Below are 21360 nucleotides of genomic sequence, written 5' to 3'. Positions count from 1 at the left end.
AGGCAACATTGTGTGAATCAACTCACTCACCTTTGGCCTGCATCCCACCTCAGCAGACCAAGATACAGGCATGGTGTCTGTCCCCCTTGTGGACTTGCACACCTGTTGGCCTATGTTGCACTTGAAGTACTTTTCCATACATTGACGGTGAGATCACCTTCTTCTTGGTCACTGAAACAGATGTGGTGCAGTGTGGCAGCGACAGCGCTGTGACAGGAGGCCTCGGCCTGCTGAGCACCATTAAAGTATTTGACACACATCCAGCTCTGTTACACCAGCAGGTTCAGCAGGCCTGCTCGACCTGCACACAGCACTGCAGGCGTGCGGTCTACCTGTGTTTGGATCACCTGGACATAAAGTGAAGGCTCTCTGACTTCTTGGTACACTCGCTCCCACATGAAGTGAGTATTATGGTCTGTCACTAGTGGACTTGAGTTCCCCTGGAGACCATGTGACTGTTTTTTTTTCTTCTTCTTCTTTCTTGTCTTTTTAGCAGTTGTATATTATGGGATGTATTGCTGGTACTGCTGGAGTATTATGGTCTGTAGGGGGGGGAGTGTCACCATGACAACGAGGTTGCTAAGGGGGCTGGGACTACTAGTGGAAAGGGGAAGGAGTGTGCATGCAGGGAGCCCGGTGCACGCATGTCTAGCAGCAGTGGTAGTGTGCGTGCGCGCGTGCGAGCCCGTGGTGGAGGGGGGTGGGGGCAGGCTGAGTATTATGGTCTGTCCGTTGCGAGGTAACTATGCAGAGTCCTGTGCGAGTGTGGGAGGAGGGGGGGAGGATTATTATGGGATGTCTGCCCCTTTGTGTGTTTGTGAGGATGTTAGCTAAGCTCTGCCTGTGAGGTTGGGGGACGGAGCAACGTGTTCTGGGTCATTGACGGATCTGTTTTTATTTTATTCCGCTGATCATTGATTCAGCCGGGCTTAACGAATGAGCGCTAAATGACAACTGCCGCACAAACGGCCTGACTTGTCTTCATTCTTGCACCGAGAGAGAGAGAGAGAGAGAGAGAGAGAGAGCACACACCTCGACCCGGGACTAAGCTCACACACACACTACAGTAAGTTTATAACGTGTGAAGGTAGGCTTTCAAAGCTTAAACTTTTCTTCAATGTATCGTTTGAACTCGCCAATGCGAAATTTGAAGCACTTAAATAACGATGAATGCCACACTTAAGTTAATTCACTCCTGTGTGGACTAATACCTGCAAATCAACAACAGATAAATGTCAAAGCATTGATAATCCAGTTATCCAACTTCTTTTGGGCACGCAGGTGGTTAATTAGATCAGATGCTGTGTAAATATTAGGACATTGATGAAGGATTACGTTAGCTACCGACCAATGCCATTTATTTATTTATTTCCAGCACCCACGGCCCCCTCCCTTCCTGGACACCCCCCCCCCCCCCCCCCCCGGTCCATTCTCCAACAGTCCCACGTCATTTTTCCCTCCTCCCTCGCGGACCGAGGAGCAAGGTTTAGGAGGGATTAATTCGACCAGCAAGACGTAAAAATTAAAACGCTGCGAAAATGTCTGGCAGCGAGGATGAGAGGGAAGACTTCGGAGCCGCGGACGAACCCTCACTTCTTCACGGTAAGCTCGTTTTTTTTAATTCCTCTGAAGAAGGTCCATCTCTCTCTGAGCTCGCGGAAGCTAACGTTAGCTTAAGCTAGCCTGTCCGTCACTCGCCATTATCGACTAGTTAGCTAACTTCTCGAGGAAGTGTTTATGTGTGTTTATTTCTTAACCCCTCGTATCCCGTTAATCTGCCGTGTGTCTTCTCGAGTGCGGGCGTGAACTGTCAAAGTTTCAGAGCCGGAGAACAGACAAGTTTCAACCTGTTCTGTTGTGGCATTCAGGGTGTGTACGTGCGCGCACGGACACTCGCCATGTTCGTGCCAGTGCGCGTGTCTGTGCTCCTCTCTCCCTCCGGGTCTGCAGCAGAGCTACCATTCCGCGTGTCTTTTTTTTTTTTTCCCCCTCGCTTTTAACGGACAACGTGTGTCACCCGCAGGTGAGGACGAGCTCGCGGATGCTGTGTCTGACGTAGAGGAGGCACCCAAGACGAAGAAGAAGAAGAAAGCCAAGAAGAGCAGCCGAGAGAGCAGGAGCAGCAAGAGGCAGAGGCCCATCAGAGAGGTTAGTTTGACAAACTTTCCATGTGCATTGTCAACTTGTTGACTCGGGGAACCCCCATCTTGTGCGGTTTCTTTGTCAGACCTGGTAAACAAATATGTGGGGTCACATATAGGGGGTGCACACTAAAACTATCAACAAGGGACCCCTGTGAGTCCTTCGACTCCAGATCAGGACCTCCTCAGATCTACATGGACATGCACAAAAAGTAAAGTTTTATTGTAGCTAAATAGTTAGCTAATTCACTCATTTTTCATTTATTTATTCACAGCAGAAAGTCAAGCAAAACAGCTGTGTAAAGGACGCATTAATCCTAATTTCTGTGCATGTCTGATGTCAATAATTCAAGGAGTCGAAGATCATTTGTTGTCATGATGCAACACTGGGTTCAAGTTGCAAAAACATTTGCTTTTTTTGTTGCATCAGGAATAAATTTAAACTGCAGCAACAAAACAATTCTTTGGGTAAATAATATGGCAATCATCTTAACGTGGCAATTTCAAAGATATTAATTTAAATAAATGTCACTATCTAAGGACGAAGGAGGCAACACACTGGTGATTGAGTTTATGGCCCACTGAAGAAAGTATTGCAATATTTATATATATTTACTGTATTACAAACTGGGTGTTTGTAATTGAATTGTATTACAAACTGGGTGTTTGTAATTGAATTGTATTACAAACTGGGTGTTTGTAATACAGTCTTTTTTACATTCTCAAAAGAAATCTCCCGTTTCTGGGTTAGTCTTATTTCCTCCATCTTATTTTCCTTTGACTGGACGTCAGCCAGGAGACGTCTCGGTTGTGATTAAAATAAGAGAGATGAGCATTTCCTTAAAAATCAGGGCTGCAAATAACTATTGATGAATCTGCTGATTATTTTCTCAACTAATCAATTAATGGGTTTGGTTATATAATACCTTTAACTGGTGATGACTACTACCTAATATAATGTAGCAGAGCCCAACAATAAAACATTTAAACCGCTTGTTTTGTCTGATAGTACAAAAACCCAGATATTCAGATTACAATGATACGATTGATTTACTGAAGGGTTTTAATAATTTGCCAATTAGTCAATCAACAGAAAATGAATCCTCTACTATTTTGATAATCAATTCAATGTTATGAGACCTTTTTAAAGGAAAAAAGCCAAACGTCTCCGGTTCCAGCTTCTCAAAAAAGTCACAGACAGCAAAGTGTAGCTACATGGACGATAGCAGACCTGCGTGACTTTACATGCAGACCTCCACATCCCAATAGAGTGGTATATTTATTACTAGAAATCAAATAGAAATCATGACACTTTCATTTTGAATTTATTTATATATATATATATATATATATATATATATATTATAATTATATATATATATATATATATATATATATATATATATATATATATATATATATATATATATATAAAAGCACTAGTGTCTTCGTGTGATTTGCAAAGTGGCTCTTTGTTTTGCAGGAGTTGCCAGTCAGCTCCCCGGAGCACCTGCTCGGAGTAGAAGCACCAGGAAGAGATGCAGAAGAGGGAGGTGTGCGGTCAGCGAGTGAAGGAAGTGATTATGCCCCCGGGAAGAAAAAGAAGAAACGTTCCAGCAACGCCAAAGATAAGAAGAAAGGAGGCGCGGCAGCAGAGAAGGGAGCCTCATCCAGCTCGAAGAGCAAGCGCAAAGATCCGGAACCAGAAGACGACGACGACGACGACGACGATTGCCAGGTAAAGATTCATTCAGACTCGGCTGCTGAGTGGATAATTAATGAATTCCCTCCGGGCTAACGTGACAAATTAACCTGCCCTCAGCCTAAAAGCTCCACCCAGCTGCTGGAGGCCTGGGGCATGAAAGACATTGACCACGTCTTTACTCAGGAAGACTACAGCTCCCTCACCAACTACAAGGCCTTCAGCCAGTTCGTCAGGTGAGGAGACCCCTTTTACATCAGTCGATATTATTGTCTGTACCTCGCTATTGAAGGAGCTACGTAGGTATGGAAATATAAATAATCACTGTACATTCTATGTCCTTAGGCCTTTAATTGCAGCTAAGAACCCCAAAATTGCTGTGTCCAAGATGATGACGTTAATGATGGCAAAGTGGAGAGAATTCAGCACCAACAACCCTCTTAAGGTATTGAAATCCCGAACAAGTTTGCAGGTCACCATGTTGCTTTTCCTCTTTGTGTGTTCGACAGCAGAGAGCAGCGTTTCTCACTCTGTGCCGTGTCCTCTCATGTAGGGTTCCGCCACAGCCAATGCGGCCCTGGCAGCCGCCAACGTGGCTGCAGCTGTGGAGAACATGGTGGTGGCAGGAACCGACGGAGGGCCGGAGACCGGTGCGGCCGCTTCACCCGCTCCTGCTCCTGCCGCTGCTCCGACACCCGCTGCACCCCCAGCAGCCCCGGCACCTCCGCTCCGCAAGGCCAAAACCAAAGAGGGGAAAGGTGAAGTACACATTATTGTTCAGATAACGGTATGATCAAATATGAAGATGAAGGTGGTTTGTCGTTTATGAACCTCCTGATTAAAGTTTAATCTCGGTGTCTTCTCAGGTCCCAATGCTCGCAAGAAGTCTAAGCCCGCTAAGCCTCCGCTGAAGCCCAAACCTAAGAAGGTGGCTCCACTCAAGATCAAACTAGGCGGCCTCAACAGCAAGAGGAAGCGCTCTTCGGTAAGATACTTTCGTGCCACCCGGTCTTTACATTTGAGAAGTAGACAATGGTTATAATCAGACGATTGATAGTGTGCTTTAATGTAACACGTTATTTCTCTCTTTCCCGATCTCCTCTCCCTCGCCGTCTCTCCGTCAGAGTGATGAAGATGAACCCGATGTCGACAGTGACTTTGACGACGGGAGTTTCCCTGTGTCGGACGGCTCCAACCGCAGCAACCGTCCCAAGAAGAAACCCAAGAGTGCGAAGAAGAAGAAGAAAGGTTGGCAATGGAAATATTCCTTGAATAAGAAGTTGGTTCTGTTACCCGTGCATCGGTACTGGACATATTTCAGAACAGTGGGCAGATAAATGGAGGAGGTTTTGAAGGCCATTGCACCTAATATGTCCAGGTATCAAATGTTCTGTTGTCCTCTCTCAGTGGAAACGGAGGATGGCGATGGCTACGAGACAGACCACCAGGACTACTGTGAGGTGTGCCAGCAGGGAGGAGAGATCATTTTGTGTGACACCTGTCCACGAGCTTATCACATGGTCTGTCTGGACCCTGACATGGAAAAGGCCCCCGAGGGCAAGTGGAGCTGCCCACACTGTGTGAGTATCCACTGGGTCCTATGTTAGAAAAGCTTGGGCCTCATTCCCGGAGTAAAATAATAACACCTGTGTGGAAGTGTCTTACTCTTGCATTAAGTCGCATTGACAGGAGGGGGGGGGGTGGTTTTTGAGAAATTGACTTTTAAAATGTTTTTTTTAAATATCTTTTTGTGTTCTCCATTTTTCTTTGTCCTCTGCTGCCCCCCCCCCCCCCCCCCCCCCCCCCTCTTCCTCATGTTCCCATCTATCCTCTCCTATTTCCCACCACATGTCTCACCCCCCCATCCCCCATTTCCTTTTCTTGTCCCTCCCCTCCCTCCTCCCCTCCACTGTGGCTCCACATGCGTGCAATGCACATACACCACCCCACCCCCGGCTCTCTTGAAAATCACCCCACACCCCTCCCTTGTTTCCTTTCACTCCGTTCCGCATACCTTCCCTGCCTGTCTGCCTCCCCTCACCCTCCCCCTCCCCCGCCCCTCACACCACCTCCCTCTGTCTGCAATTCTGCCACCAGGAGAAGGAGGGGATCCAGTGGGAGGCCAGGGATGAGCTCTCCGAGGCCGAAGCGGAGGAGGAAGAAGACCGGAGGGACGAAGGGGTGGAGGAAGAAGACGACCATCACATTGAGTTCTGCCGGGTGTGCAAGGACGGAGGGGAGCTGCTTTGCTGTGACACCTGCCCCTCCTCCTACCACATCCACTGCCTCAACCCTCCTCTCCCTGAAATTCCCAATGGAGAATGGATCTGCCCCCGCTGCAAGGTGAGCACCGCGCACTGGCGCATGCGAGTCGGTGCGCGCGTGCGCTCACGTAGGAGTTTATCCGGATGCAGATTCCATCTTGTGCCCGCCTACAGTATTTTAGTTAAACCAAAGCAGCTTTTATTTTGCTGATGTCTCATGTCCAAAAACTGGACCATTCCTATTATTTTTCAAAACCAGAATTTCTGATCAGTGCTTCTTGCTTGACAAGCATCATAAATTATTCCCCCCCCCCCCTCCCTCCTACTTCCTAACAGTGTCCATACATGAAGGGCAAAGTCCAGAAGGTAATAACATGGAAGTGGGGGGATCCGCCGGCCGCCACGCCCGTCCCTCGTCCTGCTGATCTCCCTGCCGATGCTTCTGATCCCCCGCCGCTGGCAGGCCGCAGGGAGAGGGAGTTCTTTGTCAAATGGTGCAACATGTCTTACTGGCACTGCTCCTGGGTGCTGGAGCTACAGGTAGCACACTCTCTGAAGACTGTATCCACTTGTAGTTGACAATGTGTATTTTTCTCCGCACGCACGCACAAGACGAGACAAACGCAAACCTAATGCTCCCCTTTCTCTGCCTCCCTGTCGCCCAGTTGGAGCTCAACTGCCAGGTGATGTACCGCAACTACCAGAGGAAGACCGACATGGACGAACCGCCGCCTGTGGATTATGGAGGTGAGGGTGATGTAAACAAAAGCACCAAGAGGAAGAACAAGGATCCTCTCTTCATCCACATGGAGGAGGAGTTTTACCGCTATGGAATCAAGATGGAGTGGCTGATGATCCACCGCATCCTCAACCACACGTGAGACACATAAATAATCTCATATGAAATACAGATTTCACCTTTTTAAAAGACGCACAGTGAATGTAGTTTGCTCTGACGGTGTGGAGCCATCAGACAGAGTTTCAGTCATACACACCTGGAGCGCAAACAGTAATTTATCATAACTCCATCTTTCTCGCGTGTTTCCTCTTTTCACGTTAGTGTTGATAAAAAGAACGTCAATCATTACTTGATCAAATGGAGAGATCTGGCCTATGACCAGGCAACCTGGGAGAGCGAAGACATGGACATCCCAGAGTTCGACACCTACAAACAGACATACTGGAATCACAGGTATACAGACGCTTACAACATGTTGGATGATTCTTCTCGACATGAATGCAGTTGAAAATATGTTTATTTTGTATCTCTGTGATTCTCCTTTAAGAGAGTTGATGATGGGTGATGAGGGCAGACCTGCTAAGAAGCTGAAGAAGACGGTCAAAGTCAAGAAGGCAGAGCGTCCACCGGCTAATCCAGTTATAGATGTAAGTATCATGAAACCTTGAAGCAAAGAAACTCTCCAAAAAGCTGATCCTGCCATATGAAATCTTTTCATTGGACTAATGAATTATTAATTATAAAATGAAGCGTCACTGTCGAGGGTATTCCCTCGGCAGAATAAAATTAGCTTGAATCAGGACAGATGTGGATTTGATATTTATTATTTGTTTCTTCCTTCCAGCCCACCATCAAGTTTGATCGGCAGCCTGACTACCTGGACAGCACCGGAGGCACCCTGCACCCCTACCAGCTGGAGGGGCTCAACTGGCTGAGGTTTTCTTGGGCTCAGGCCACAGACACAATCCTGGCTGATGAGATGGGTTTAGGAAAGACCGTACAGACTGCTGTCTTCCTCTACTCATTGTACAAGGAGGTGAGAACTGTGTATACGATTGTCTTGCAAGCAGTTTTTGCGTCTTCCTGTTCTGATGCTATTTCCAGCGTCTGAACCGGCTGCGTCCAGTCTGCCCTCCCCTGTCAATCAATGTTAGTGGGAGGGGTTTCAGACACGTGACACACAGTAACTCTGTCCATTAAAGGGGGTAAGCTCTAAGTAAGGAACTCTATCCTAAAGGCAGGGCAAGACAAATATAGTTGTTCACATATCTTGTTGTTTAGCGGATAAACTGTGGCCGCGTTCAGTGTGCGTAAATGAGACGCAAACTGTAAAGCACCGTATAAATTCAGCCATTTAATAATAAATCTATTCTTAACATGTCAACGTTGACTTTGTCTTCCTGGTACAGGGTCACTCCAAAGGTCCCTTCCTGGTTAGTGCTCCCCTGTCCACCATCATTAACTGGGAGAGAGAGTTTGAGATGTGGGCCCCTGACATGTACGTGGTGACCTACGTAGGGGACAAAGACAGCAGGGCGGTCATCAGGGAGAACGAGTTCTCTTTCGAGGGGAACGCCATCCGAGGCGGGAAAAAAGCATCCAGGATGAAGGTAAGGAAGAAAGTAGAAACGTGATGATACCAAATGAAAATATTAAGATATCTTTGATTGGAAATATTGATGAAGTAGTGTTGCCAGTTTGAATTGGTGCCCTGTATAATAGCACTTGATGTCCGATTATAGTATCAAAAGTTATACTGGTAGGAATTTACATTACAAAAAAATTCTGCCAAATTATACAAATGTGTGCCACGGTTTTAGCTTGTGGCACTGGGGCTGATCGCGGTGAAGGAATTTCCCTTGTGGTAATTGTGGCTCAACAGCACAATAAGCAGTTTTATTGCCTTTTTGGGGGGTTTGTTAGGCTATTAGTTCTATTGGGTTGCTTTTTTACAAAGACAAATAAGTTTTAAAACTAATTAAATTGCCCACTTCTTTATTGTTAATGCAGAACACAGAAGGCCAAACAGGCGCAGCAATTTATTCAGCTGTGCCGCTTTGGTTGCTTTGACACAGATTATCTGCAGAAGTAAAAATGTCGGCACAAAGTAAAGTACTTGTTCCGGTTGAAGTGAATGCAGAAGTACGGAGGGAGAGAGGGCAGACGCATTCATTTCTCCTCCACTCCACTTGTAGCTTACATTGTGATTGGACGGCTGCGTTTCACCCAGAGTTGAACATGTTTCAACTCTCGGCGACCATAAATACAAACAAAACGTTCAGCGCAGAATAGACTGTCAGCGCCTCCTCATGCTGCTAGCGCTTGTAGCAGAGTGTAAATATGCGGCGCTCCCTTTGCAAAGAACTTAAACATTTTTTTTTCTGTGCTTTACAGAAAGATTCAACAGTCAAGTTCCACGTCCTGCTGACATCCTATGAGTTGATCACCATTGACCAGGCTGTGCTGGGCTCCATTGAATGGGCCTGTCTGGTGGTGGACGAGGCTCACAGGCTCAAAAACAACCAGTCCAAGGTAATAGAAAGAGTACTTAAAGTGTTTATCCTGTGTTTAAGATGTAAGTCTGATTATTTATTGTTTGCTCAATGCATAACATATGTTTTTTTTTCTCCTGCTTCTTGTTAGTTCTTCCGGATTTTGAACAACTATCCGCTGCAACACAAGCTGCTGCTTACTGGCACTCCTCTCCAGAACAACCTGGAGGAGCTCTTCCACTTGCTGAACTTCCTGACGCCAGTGAGATTCAAGTAAGTAGCCCCACATGTGGCCACTGCAGATACGAGGAGGACACCCCACCCCCATCCTATGTTAATGTATTTGTATTCTCTTTCTCTCTCTGCAGCAACCTGGAAGGGTTCCTGGAGGAGTTTGCAGACATTGCCAAAGAGGACCAGATCAAGAAGCTCCATGACATGCTGGGACCACACATGCTCAGGAGGCTGAAGGCCGATGTTTTCAAACACATGCCTTCAAAGACTGAGCTCATTGTTAGAGTGGAGCTGAGCCCCATGCAGAAGTACGTTCTAGAAAGATCTGTAGCATTATATTTACAGTAACAGTATACACCCATTCAAATTAAACCAGTCTGCATGTTGAAGAATATTTATTGGGATTTTTCTATCATTACTTCTTTCTGGTTTGTGTAGTGTATAAAGTGAATAATATATTTTCCTTTGTCTAATCTCTGAATTCTGTTTTCTCATTATCTTTTTCAACCTTTTGTCTTTGTTGTAAAAAAAAAGGAAATACTACAAGTTCATCCTAACGCGTAACTTTGATGCCCTGAACACTCGTGGAGGAGGAAACCAAGTGTCTCTGCTCAACGTGGTGATGGACCTGAAGAAGTGCTGCAATCACCCCTACCTCTTTCCTGCAGCTGCCACAGTACGACGTTCAAGTTGTCTGGGAACAAACGTGTTTCTTTTGGGGGTGATCCATGTCTTAAGTATTGAAACATGTTTATTTCTCTGACCGTAGGAGGCACCGAAACTTCCAAATGGCATGTATGAGGGCAATGCTCTGACCAAGTCTTCAGGAAAACTGACGCTGCTCCAGAAGATGATGAGGAAGCTGAAAAACGGAGGCCACAGGGTTTTGGTCTTCTCCCAGATGACTAAAATGCTGGACCTGCTGGAGGACTTCCTGGAGAACGAGGGATACAAATATGAGAGAATCGATGGAGGAGTCACCGGCAGCTTGAGACAGGAGGCCATCGACCGCTTTAATGGTGCATGCACTGTTTGTATTACCTAAAAACAGCTGCTCTGGTCTGCTATCAGTGTTCTAACCTTCTTTCTGTTTCTGTCGTTCATTCCAACAGCTCCTGGTGCTCCCCAGTTTGCGTTCCTCCTCTCTACCAGAGCTGGTGGTTTGGGCATTAATCTGGCTTCTGCCGACACCGTCGTCATCTACGACTCTGACTGGAACCCCCACAATGACATCCAGGTATGCAAACCCCGATTGTAACCTCACAGCCACGTCAGGATGTTTGTTTGTTTGGGTGATATGTGATTAAGCTGTCTGTTTCATATGTGTGTGTGCTTTGTAGGCGTTCAGCAGAGCTCACCGTATTGGCCAGAACAGGAAAGTGATGATTTATCGCTTTGTTACCAAAGCCTCTGTGGAGGAGAGGATCACGCAGGTCTGTGAAAAGGAACACAACGAGATCAAAATTGCGTCGCCGATGTCAGGGTTCTGTTAACACCTGCTCACCGCTTGTTTGTCCTCCACCAGGTGGCAAAGAAGAAGATGATGCTCACTCACCTGGTGGTGCGACCCGGTCTCGGCTCCAAGACGGGCTCCATGTCCAAGCAGGAGCTCGACGACATCCTCAAGTTTGGAACCGAAGAGTTGTTTAAGGATGAACTTGGAGAGGGTGAGTGAACTTCAACCCACTGACAGATTTGGTGGTAAATGTAGTTTCTGCTTTCTTACCCCTTTTTTTTGTTTGACTCATCCTGCTTCCAGGAGACAACAAGGAGGACGACAGCAGTGTGATCCACTACGACGACCACGCAGTCGACGGTTTGCTAGACAGGAACCGGGATGTTCCAGATGAGACTGAGCTCCAGAGCATGAACGAATACCTCAGCTCCTTTAAAGTGGCCCAGTATGTGGTCAAAGATGAAGAGGAAGAGGTACTTTTTGACAGCTAGGAAGGGGATGTCAGCAGTTCCTAAAAATGTCTTGAATTATTGGTCTTCACTACAGAAATACACTTGCATTTGAGTCTTTTCGATCGATATTAATTACTTTTTGCTCTCTGTGAGGAGGAGGAGGTGGAAAGAGAGGTGATCAAGCAGGAGGAAAGTGTCGATCCTGACTACTGGGAGAAGCTGCTGCGCCACCACTACGAGCAGCAGCAAGAAGACCTGGCTCGTAATTTAGGCAAAGGCAAAAGAACTCGAAAGCCAGTCAACTACAATGACGGCTCCCAGGAGGACCGAGGAATAAGACAGGGTACTGAACAATGTATAACTCCCTCTCTTCCTGTGTGTGTGCGTACGGCTGGTGGTGTTGGTGTAACGTGGTAGGAGATGAGTGAGTGCATGGCATGAAGTCTTATGTTGTTAGGATTATTAGATTTGGTATAGAAACATGTTAGTTGTGTGTAATTTAGAACTTGACTTAACACAGACGTATTTTAGTAAACTAAATACTGGATTACAAGGACAGCAGGGGACTTATGAATACTTTGGTGAACTGCTAAATACAACAAACCCATGAAAAGACATTTACTAACTAATGTATTTATAGAAACTGAAAAGCAGTAGCTCCCCCTCCTGGCTAAAAGCCTGGTTGACAGTAACTAAATGGGGCTCCGGCTCCCTCGAGGAGTTTGGACGTTCTTTATCGTTTGGTCCCGTTTCTGTTTCGTCCCTCTTCAACGTTCCTGTCTGTGCTCCCTTTAGACTGGCAGGAGGATCAGTCGGATAACCAGTCTGATTACTCGGTGGCCTCGGAGGAGGGCGACGAGGACTTTGATGAACGGGCTGAAGGTAAGGCTCAGTGTTTCGATCACTGCTGCTACGAGAAGAGGTGCACGTGTGTGTGCTTTTGAGCCACCACTGTTAACTACTTATGTGAAGATACAGATGTTCCACTTAAGTTGTTTGAGGTCAGTCATTAAGATGTATTTGCTGGAGACATGGAGGTTTGAGCCCCAGTTCTTTCTCCCACTAACATCCTTCAAATCGCCTCTACAGATGTTCATTCAGATTCAGACGACAGCTATAATGTCCTCATTGACAACCTCTACAACTCACAAAGCGCCACTTGCTGTTGCATCATCTGCATTGAGCATAGAGAGGCAAGAAAGGAAAGAAACAGCGAAAGAAAATTATAACCAACGGTTTCTCGGCCGGCTGAAATGTCTACCTGCACTTTAAAGAGTTTGTTGTTGTTCATATAACTGTTAATTAAGTTGTCTTAAAAGGCACTTAACAGGGTTTGTTTAAAAAAGGCACCATCAGTATTTCAGATGAAGTTTTTTTTTGTATTTATTCAATTTCTTCAACTTCTTCAAGTTGATTCATTTTATTTTGGTCATTAATTTATAAGCACAGAAAGATGTACATGTTTTCAGTTGATTGTATATATGTTTTATTTAATTATGGCTCTGTTACTTCAATCACATTAAATGAAGTATACCACCACAACAATGCTCTCAGTGGTAAATTTTCTGAAGCGTTAAGTGTTGAAGAGCTGAGAGATGAGGAGAAACGGCTTCAGCAGGATCACAGTGAGTCGTGATGAGCCGTAAGTGGAGCATCTTCACAGAGCAACTTTAGGACGTTAAGAACGCACAAGATGATGCTTCAAAATGTCTGATTTTTCACTTTTCATGAACTCAGTGAAACGTTATTGACTGGAATGTCTACTCAACTACTTTGTGTCTTGTCGCTTTTAGCAAATGCCCGCAGACCAAGCCGCAAAGGGCTGAGGAACGATCGGGACAAACCTCTGCCTCCGCTGTTGGCCAGAGTGGGCGGGAACATCGAGGTGAGTTCCTGCAGATGAAAAATCGGCACAAAAAGAAAAACGATGATAAATGCCTTTTTTTAAAGTGACTTTACATTTGTAAACTTCCTGACCTCTTTATTACCTCTCAGGTTTTGGGCTTCAATGCACGCCAGAGGAAGGCTTTCCTAAATGCAGTGATGCGTTATGGGATGCCTCCCCAGGATGCTTTCACCAACCAGTGGCTCGTCAGGGACCTCCGGGGGAAGTCTGAGAAAGAGTTCAAGTGAGTCTCATGATGCTGTTCTACTTGTATGGGGTTGACTATCAAACCTCTCTACTTTTATTTAATCTGTAATGAAAACTGTCAAGTGCTGAAAGTTAGCATCAAATCCCAGGTCAGATTTGTGAGTCCCTGATTTAATTCTAAATTTTGCCTGTTTAAACCATTTTATTTAGGTTAAAGTTCTCGTGGGACTTATGTTTAGACCACTTTTAAGAAGGAAACCTTTCCAACAATACGCAGCCTTAAGTAGTGTTACAGCTTACTTGGCTGGGTTGTTTGCATCTTAAAGCTTTTAGCAGTCATAAATCTGCTACATGTGTCATTTTGTTTAATTTTCTTCGTGCATTTCTCTGAAATGTGCATCTCAAGGAGATTTTTTATAATTTCTAAATGTATTCACCGTGGCATCCGTCCACCTTCTTCTTCTTCTTCACCAATGTTCTCAGGGCCTATGTGTCTTTGTTCATGCGGCACCTTTGTGAGCCGGGCGCAGACGGAGCCGAGACCTTTGCAGACGGCGTCCCCCGTGAGGGTCTGTCAAGGCAACATGTGCTCACCCGCATTGGTGTGATGTCACTTATAAGGAAAAAGGTATGGTTTACCCGTTGGAAAGGAAACGCTACAAAATATGTTTTTAGATAGTTAAAGCATTCAAACACTGATTGAGTGATGGGCTGACGGATTCACGTGTTGATGAACAGGTGCAGGAGTTTGAGCATGTGAACGGTCAGTGGTCGATGCCCTGGATGGCCGAGCTGGAGGAGAACAAGAGGGCTGCAGCTTTGGCTGCAGGTGAAGACCCAAAGACTCCTTCTACTGGGACGCCTGCAGACACACAGCCCAACACTCCTGTCCCAGGTACACACACACACACACACACACACACACTTCACACTTAGTAAGTCAAATTCCATTCGATTATTTACAATATAGCAACGATCACTGCAGACAGGTTGTTTCATTTCAGTGACTGGCATCGTAATGAGAACATCACATCAAATATGTGTTGTAACACTGTTCTTATGGTTATCGTTTGATAAATGACATGCATTTCCTTTTCCTCCCAGCCCTAACCTCAGCACCACATGCTTTACCTCAACTTTTCCTTGACACTCTCAAACTAGTCTCTAAACGCTTCGCTCAACCCACGTACGCCCCTGAACATGTAGATAAGCATGTAGATGCACGGCTGTGATTGGCCGGTCTGAGTCCAGGACATGTTGGGGCCGTAGGTTTGTTAGCGGACGCTCTCGCCGTCGTTCTTGCCCCCAGACATTCGGAAGGCGGAGATCTCTGATTGTCTGGTATCGCAAGACTACGTTAACCCGGACCAGAACTTAGTGTGAATTCTAACTTCACATTTAAATCCAAATAATTTAAATGCACTAAAAGATGTGTTATAATTTAGTCTTCATCAAGTATCTCTTGACTATCGGCTTATTTTCTGACACCCTCTTGTGGATACAACAAGAAAAACATGAAACGAGTCACAACTGGACACACGACACACTTTTTCACTCATTCAACTTTTAAGCTTAAGAAAAATGTCATTTGTTTTTAGTGAGCGCTACAACAGAAACAGGATAAAATGCACTCTTTGCATGTCCGTGGTTGACCTGTGTTTTGTGTTTCTTGTCAGAAGATTTGTCTAAACCAGACGACAAGGAAGACACGAAGAAGGAGGGTGACGATGGCAAAGGAGCCAAAAAGGCCGATGATCCAGAAGTAAATTCTGCTTTTATATCCACATCATGCATTTATGTTTTCAGTGCAGTCTAATAAGTTATGTGCAGCAACGTTATACTTGAATTTTGTATCTAATTTGAAACTGACTACCTCTCCCCTAGATCATCGAAATCCCAGATGAGTCTGAAAAATCCCCCGTCCTCGAAAAGAAAGACGAAGTGGTCGACTCTGCTGTAGTTAAGGAGGAGAAAGAGAAGGAGACAGGAAAAGGAGACGATGAAGGCAAGGACAAGGAGGCGGATGATGCAAGCAAGGAGAAGGAAGAGAAGGACAAGACTTCGGAGACGGAGAAGGACACTCCCGCTGAGGTCAAGGGAGAGGTTTTGGAGAGCAAGATGGATCCAGAGGACAAGTCGAAAGGTGAGGCAACTGTTTTCCATTGTGTCTCGTTTCCTTATTTCCCTTTCCTACCTTTCTAACCGGGCTTCTCTTGTTTCAGCTGAGGAAGGAAAAGATGAGAAGATGGACACCAGTTCGCCTCCGGAGGAGAAGAAAGGTACATAATAAAACACACGCATACACTGCAAGTACATTCAATTATACACTTTGTTAAATGATGTAGACATCCTCAAAATATCTTTACGGGAAAGCTAAATGTACATTTCAACAATCACATTGGTATCATAAGTTAATTTCACTCATTTAGCTCAAACTGTGGCCCTCGCTGACGTGTTTCTGTTTTGTCGCAGAACAAAAAGAGGAGAAGGACGCTCTAAAAACAGACGAGTCTGGCAAACTGCAGAACGGAGAGAACGCCAAAGAAGGAGCAACAGCTGCACCGGTGGTTAACGTCAGCGAAGAGAAGAAGAAAGCCACCAAGCAGAGGTTCATGTTCAACATCGCTGACGGAGGATTCACAGGTGGACACACACACACACACTTTTTTCTGTCTCTTTTTTCTCTCTTTAGTTTATGTCTTTTAACTTTTCTGCCCTCCTTTTCAGAGCTTCACTCTCTGTGGCAGAATGAAGAGCGGGCGGCCACCGTCACCAAGAAGACCTTTGAGATTTGGCACCGTCGCCATGACTACTGGCTGCTGGCTGGAATCATACAGTATCTTTTCAATTCATTGTTAAAGTCGCACTGTGTGTGTGTGTGTGTGTGTGTGTGTGTGTGTGTGTGTGTGTGTGTGTGTGTGTGTGTGTGTGTGTGTGTGTGTGTGTGTGTGTGTGTGTGTGTGTGTGTGTGTGTGTGTGTGTGTGTGTGTGTGTGTGTGTGTGTGTGTGTGTGTGTGTGTGTGATCGCTGTCTTCTGAAAACCTGAAACGTCACATGGAGCGTTATTTAGTGTGCTGACTGATTTCTTTAGTAGTTTAAGTATTAATAACATAACTAACATGGAAGTGTTCGCTTTTGTAAACATTTGCAGAAACGTGAAGCTGCCAGTACGAAGCACACCAACGCCACGCTGCATTCTGAGACTCTTGTTTTGTCTTTTTATGGTTTTCTGTTCTGCGATCGAGGTGTTTGTGTGGATTCTGAATTATTTAGGGGTCTATCGATCCATTCAAAGGATACCAGAGCAAGTATTCAGGCCACGATGTGCAGCGAGGGACCGTCTCAAAAGAAGAGACGTTAACTAAAGGTTTACATGAACAGCTCCACTTAATGATGCCCCAATGTGTAAAGCTATCCATGCAAGATGATAGAAGATTTATTATCCTCAAAACGTCTATGAGAAAATAAATTGGCGTATAATATTATGACCCCCACGAGACAGTAATGTTGTTGCACTTGACCGCGGCGTCTCTCAGACACGGCTACGCTCGGTGGCAGGATGTGCAGAACGACGTGAGGTTTGCCATCCTCAATGAGCCCTTTAAGGGGGAGATGAGCAGAGGAAACTTCCTGGAGATCAAGAACAAGTTCCTGGCCCGCAGGTTCAAGGTAAACTGAGCACGCTCACTAGTATCATATGTTTCCCTTTTGTCTGTCTGTGTTTTCTCTTACATCTCTTGTTGTCTTTCTTTGCTCCCTGTGTAGTTACTGGAGCAGGCGTTGGTGATTGAGGAGCAGTTGCGCAGGGCGGCTTACTTGAACATGACGGAGGACCCGGCCCACCCCTCCATGGCCCTCAACACTCGCTTCAGTGAGGTGGAGTGCCTCGCAGAGTCCCACCAGCACCTCAGCAAGGAGTCCATGTCTGGAAACAAACCGGCCAACGCAGTTCTGCATAAAGGTAAAACATTCAAATTAAATGAAATCATCTCACAATAGTATTCCTTTTGCTTCAATCATAAGACTATTGAGTGAAAGGAGACGCTTCTGAATAAGAGGAGCTTGTGTTTGTGTGTGAGGGAGATTTAAGTGTCGGCCGTCATTGTGGTGGCATCAGGAGTAAGGAAGATATTATGTAAACACAAATATTTATATCTCTAATTAGAGCTGCTAAGGTTACTAGTGACAGGTGCAGCACTGTGGGCAGCTTCCATGTTTGAACAAAGACGTCTTTTCATTACCTCTTCAGGAAATAACCACTGCAAGTCACCACCTTTGATGTTGAATAGACGATCACTCGCACAATACCGCTGCAACAAATGATTATTTTCGGTTAATCTGCTGATTATTTTTTCTCAATAACATTTTAAGCTATAAAATGCCCATCATATTATCCCAGAGTCTGAGGTGACGTTTTTAAATGTTTAGTTTTGTGCAAGCGACAAAATGGAGGGAAAAAGCAGCAAGTCCTCATTTTTGAGAAGCGGTCTTGAAAAATGACTGAAACGATGAATCTATTATCAAAACAGTTGCTGATTAATAACTCCTCCACAAAATATTACCAACAGTAGAGAAGGAGAGATGTTTGTCTGTAGTGAGTGTCAGAACAATGACAAAGTGTTAGAAGTTGTATGATTTACAACTTTGTATCCACTCTATTTTGTTTTGTACATTTCGCGAGGAGAAATCCGGTCTGACTGCAGCTTAATGCTAAAACATGAGTGTTTTGAATCCTTGAATTTCACCGGACACAAAACAATCCTTCATTTCGATTACCGTGTCGGCGCTCAGAGCTCATATGCGTGTGTTGTATTTACAGTTCTCAAACAGCTCGAGGAACTGCTGAGCGACATGAAGGCTGACGTGACGCGTCTCCCGGCCACCATCGCCAGGATACCCCCTGTCGCCGTGCGGCTGCAAATGTCCGAGAGGAACATCCTCAGCCGACTGGCCAGCCGGGGCCCCGACGTCACCGTTCAGAACCAGACCTCGCAGCAGATGCAGGTGCCGCGCTGACCAATCCCACCCTCGCTCATTTCCCTCTCACTGACTCAGGCTAGTCGCCCTCACCTCACCGCCATGTAGCAGACGTCCTCCCTCTCAAACCGCCATGTACAGCACAGCCAGGTTAGTCCTCCTCCTTCTGCACCCACAAACCCATTTCTGGACTCAGAGGAGCATCAGCTATGCTGCTGGACTTTTGATTTGAGAAGACTAGAACTGCAGATGCAAGATGGTCGCGAATGGAAACAAGTCTTTCTCCTCCACTGGGCTTCAGATGCAACTCCCGTAAAAACCTGAGCACTGTCGTCGTGACTGGACTGTGGGCAGCTCCACTGACCGGTCCCGTTCTGTCTTTACAACAGGGTCAAACACGTGTATGTAACTGTATGTAACATGAAGAAGCTAGACGGGAGAAAAAGCAGCATGCTCGGAGTATACAGGTGCTTTGTAGTCATTTTTGGATTATTGAAGAAGTCAAGGGATTTTATTGTGCCCAATTTCGCCTTTAGAAAATTGTGATTTCTTTTTAAGTCATTCAACTTTACCGTCTTCACCTGTCTGTGTGTGCGTGTAGCGAGAGAGAGTGTGTGTGTGTTTCCTGTATGTATGTATGTATGTATAAAACAGGGCATAATAATGTGCACCTCTACTGCAGAATGCCCCCGACGCTGAGAGACTGTTACTGTCATTTTTCTATCAGTCACTCAGTTTCGGTTACCTCTTCCTGTCTCCTTAACCTCCATCCAAAACCTCCACCCCTCTCGTCGGGTGACCCAATCCAGGATCAGCTCTCTGTGCTCAAGCCCCGACCAGCACCTCGACATTCCTAACTGCACCACAGATTTGCTCCCTGGAAACTCTCCCGAAATATGGGCATGCAATAGCTGCACAGCTTTTAGGTACATGGGATGGTTTTGAGAAGGATTAATTTAATTTCTTACTGTATATTGTTCTGTTGTTTTACATTATTGAATATTATTATGGTTACCACCTCGTTGTTTCTATCATTGACGTTTGTTTTTATGAACTACAATAAAAAGTCAACCGTTTTTCAAGGTTTTTGTCCATTTTTAAGGAATTGCCATGAAAAATGCCTTCATGTTCCCGTCAGGATGAATTGTTTTTATTTAGTTTAATCATCAGTTCAAAATCTCAATTTGTTCAACACTTTACGACACAATAACGGCAAAGCTAACTTATATCCAATCATCTGCAGCTGGATTTTGTCTTTGGTGAAAATTAGCAAATGTTAGCATGCTACCATGCTAAACTAAAACCCAATATCAGCGTAGCAGTCATTGTGAGCATGTTAATATTTCGGCGTTGTCTAAAAGCACCACTGTGCCAAAGTACAGCCTCAGGCTGCAGACTTCTCTCGAGGTAAACTAGGTGACGAATTAAACAAACGTTTCTCAACAAGCTGTCTTAAGCTGTGCTTGCAGATGAACATCATTCTGCCAAAATATATTCTCTCATTTGATGTTTAAATAATGGTTTTGGAGAGCACAGTCTAAGATATTGGTCCTTACCTCCCATTCAACTAGAGAAAGCTGATATGATCCACCATTCATTGACCCCTGCATTTGTTTCTGTTTAGTTTGTCAACTTAATTCTCTTTATGCTGATTCCAGTTTAGGAAAGTGCAACTGTTGAAATAAAACAAAAGAGTAGCGGAAAAAGCATGACCTACTTTGCATACAAACCTTGAAAGACGTGGTAGAATTTACATGGAGGCAAATGTTGGTTTGCAGGAGACATGGAAAAGCAGGAGAGCATTTGCACATAGAGGAGCTGGTGAGAGGAAGAGCACGGGGAAAGAAGGGGACCGGAAAAGGCCAATTTTCCTCCTCTAGATGGTTGGATAATTTAGAAAATTAGAGTAAATTACAGGGCGAGATGATTGGCCGGGCTGGTACTGATGCCTGATTGTCTTATCATGAGAGTCAGAGGCTGGGCAAAAGTGAACATAGAAAGTAAGAACAAGGGGCGCTAACCTAAACTGTAACCTGACTCTCTGTGAGCACAGAGGAGAGACTGGATTCAACCCATCACTTCCTGGTGCAGAAGAGCCCAGACTGCCAGTGAGTCCGCACTGCAAGAGTCCCTGAAATGTCTTGTAGGTGAGTGTCTCTTATTTTCCTAATCTAAAAACTTCCTGTGACGTGTATTTACATTTTTCAACTCTTGCCTTCAGTCTTTATGTTTTGGTCTTTATTTGACTTGTGGTACCAACTCTGCACCAAAGACAATTGTGTTAATGATTGTCTGTTTATCTGTGTTTTCTCTAGAAACAGGTTTAATATAGATTTAATGTAATATTTTATAAATTGTGTCTATTGTTTAGACTAAAATCCTCTATCACAGTATTTTATATTGCAATACATCTATAAATCATGATATATCATGTATCATGGTTTGTTTTTTTTTGGGGGGGGGGGGGTAAACTAAATGGGAATGTTTAAATCTAATAATGCGACAAAAGTCCTCTGCGTTCACTTTCACCGTTATGGATTAACACACCGAGAAATATTATCGGGATAGCTGCCATGGTGGAAAGATTTCCGATGGTTGACGAATCCTAAAGGTTTCACGGAGATATTGCCGACCCTTAAACAAGCCAAACAACTCTGCTCAAAACATTTTGGAGATGTAACCAGAAAATAGTGAAAACTGGCTTTCACTATTTCCCAGAGTCCAAGGGACGTCCTTGAATTGTTGATATTTAGATAGAAATATCTAAAAAACGGAGAGAACAGCAAATCCTCACATTCAAGAAGGAGGAAA

At 45.0% G+C, this 21360-nt stretch overlaps 1 protein-coding gene across 2 annotated transcripts; it reads left to right on the top strand.

Annotated features, from left to right (window-relative positions):
- Positions 1-857: 857 nt before the first annotated feature.
- chd4b (chromodomain helicase DNA binding protein 4b) lies at positions 858-19619 on the top strand. 2 transcript variants are annotated; one of them, XM_079164993.1, is made up of 40 exons: positions 858-1066; positions 1376-1602; positions 2024-2148; positions 3625-3879; positions 3964-4079; positions 4189-4288; positions 4397-4601; positions 4710-4828; positions 4968-5091; positions 5251-5423; positions 5941-6186; positions 6444-6647; positions 6773-6984; positions 7168-7299; positions 7394-7493; positions 7691-7882; positions 8256-8456; positions 9241-9378; positions 9490-9611; positions 9707-9880; positions 10107-10248; positions 10342-10591; positions 10685-10809; positions 10913-11005; positions 11098-11239; positions 11332-11501; positions 11637-11823; positions 12276-12362; positions 13274-13365; positions 13476-13609; positions 14056-14200; positions 14311-14467; positions 15249-15334; positions 15457-15715; positions 15795-15851; positions 16045-16215; positions 16300-16408; positions 17109-17241; positions 17338-17533; positions 18392-19619. In XM_079164993.1, the coding sequence occupies exons 2-40, from the start codon at positions 1539-1541 to the stop codon at positions 18586-18588; spliced, it is 5934 nt and encodes a 1977-aa protein (XP_079021119.1). In that variant the 5' UTR covers positions 858-1066; positions 1376-1538; the 3' UTR covers positions 18589-19619. The 2 variants fall into 2 exon arrangements, with proteins under 2 accessions (XP_079021119.1, XP_079021118.1); XM_079164992.1 differs by having other exon boundaries at positions 11634-11823.
- Positions 19620-21360: the final 1741 nt, after the last annotated feature.

Source organism: Pholis gunnellus, assembly GCF_910591455.1.
Source record: "Pholis gunnellus genome assembly, chromosome: 8".
NCBI lineage: Eukaryota > Metazoa > Chordata > Actinopteri > Perciformes > Pholidae > Pholis > Pholis gunnellus.
The sequence above is the reverse complement of the archived record's forward strand: the minus strand, read 5'-3'. Positions and strand labels throughout refer to the sequence as shown.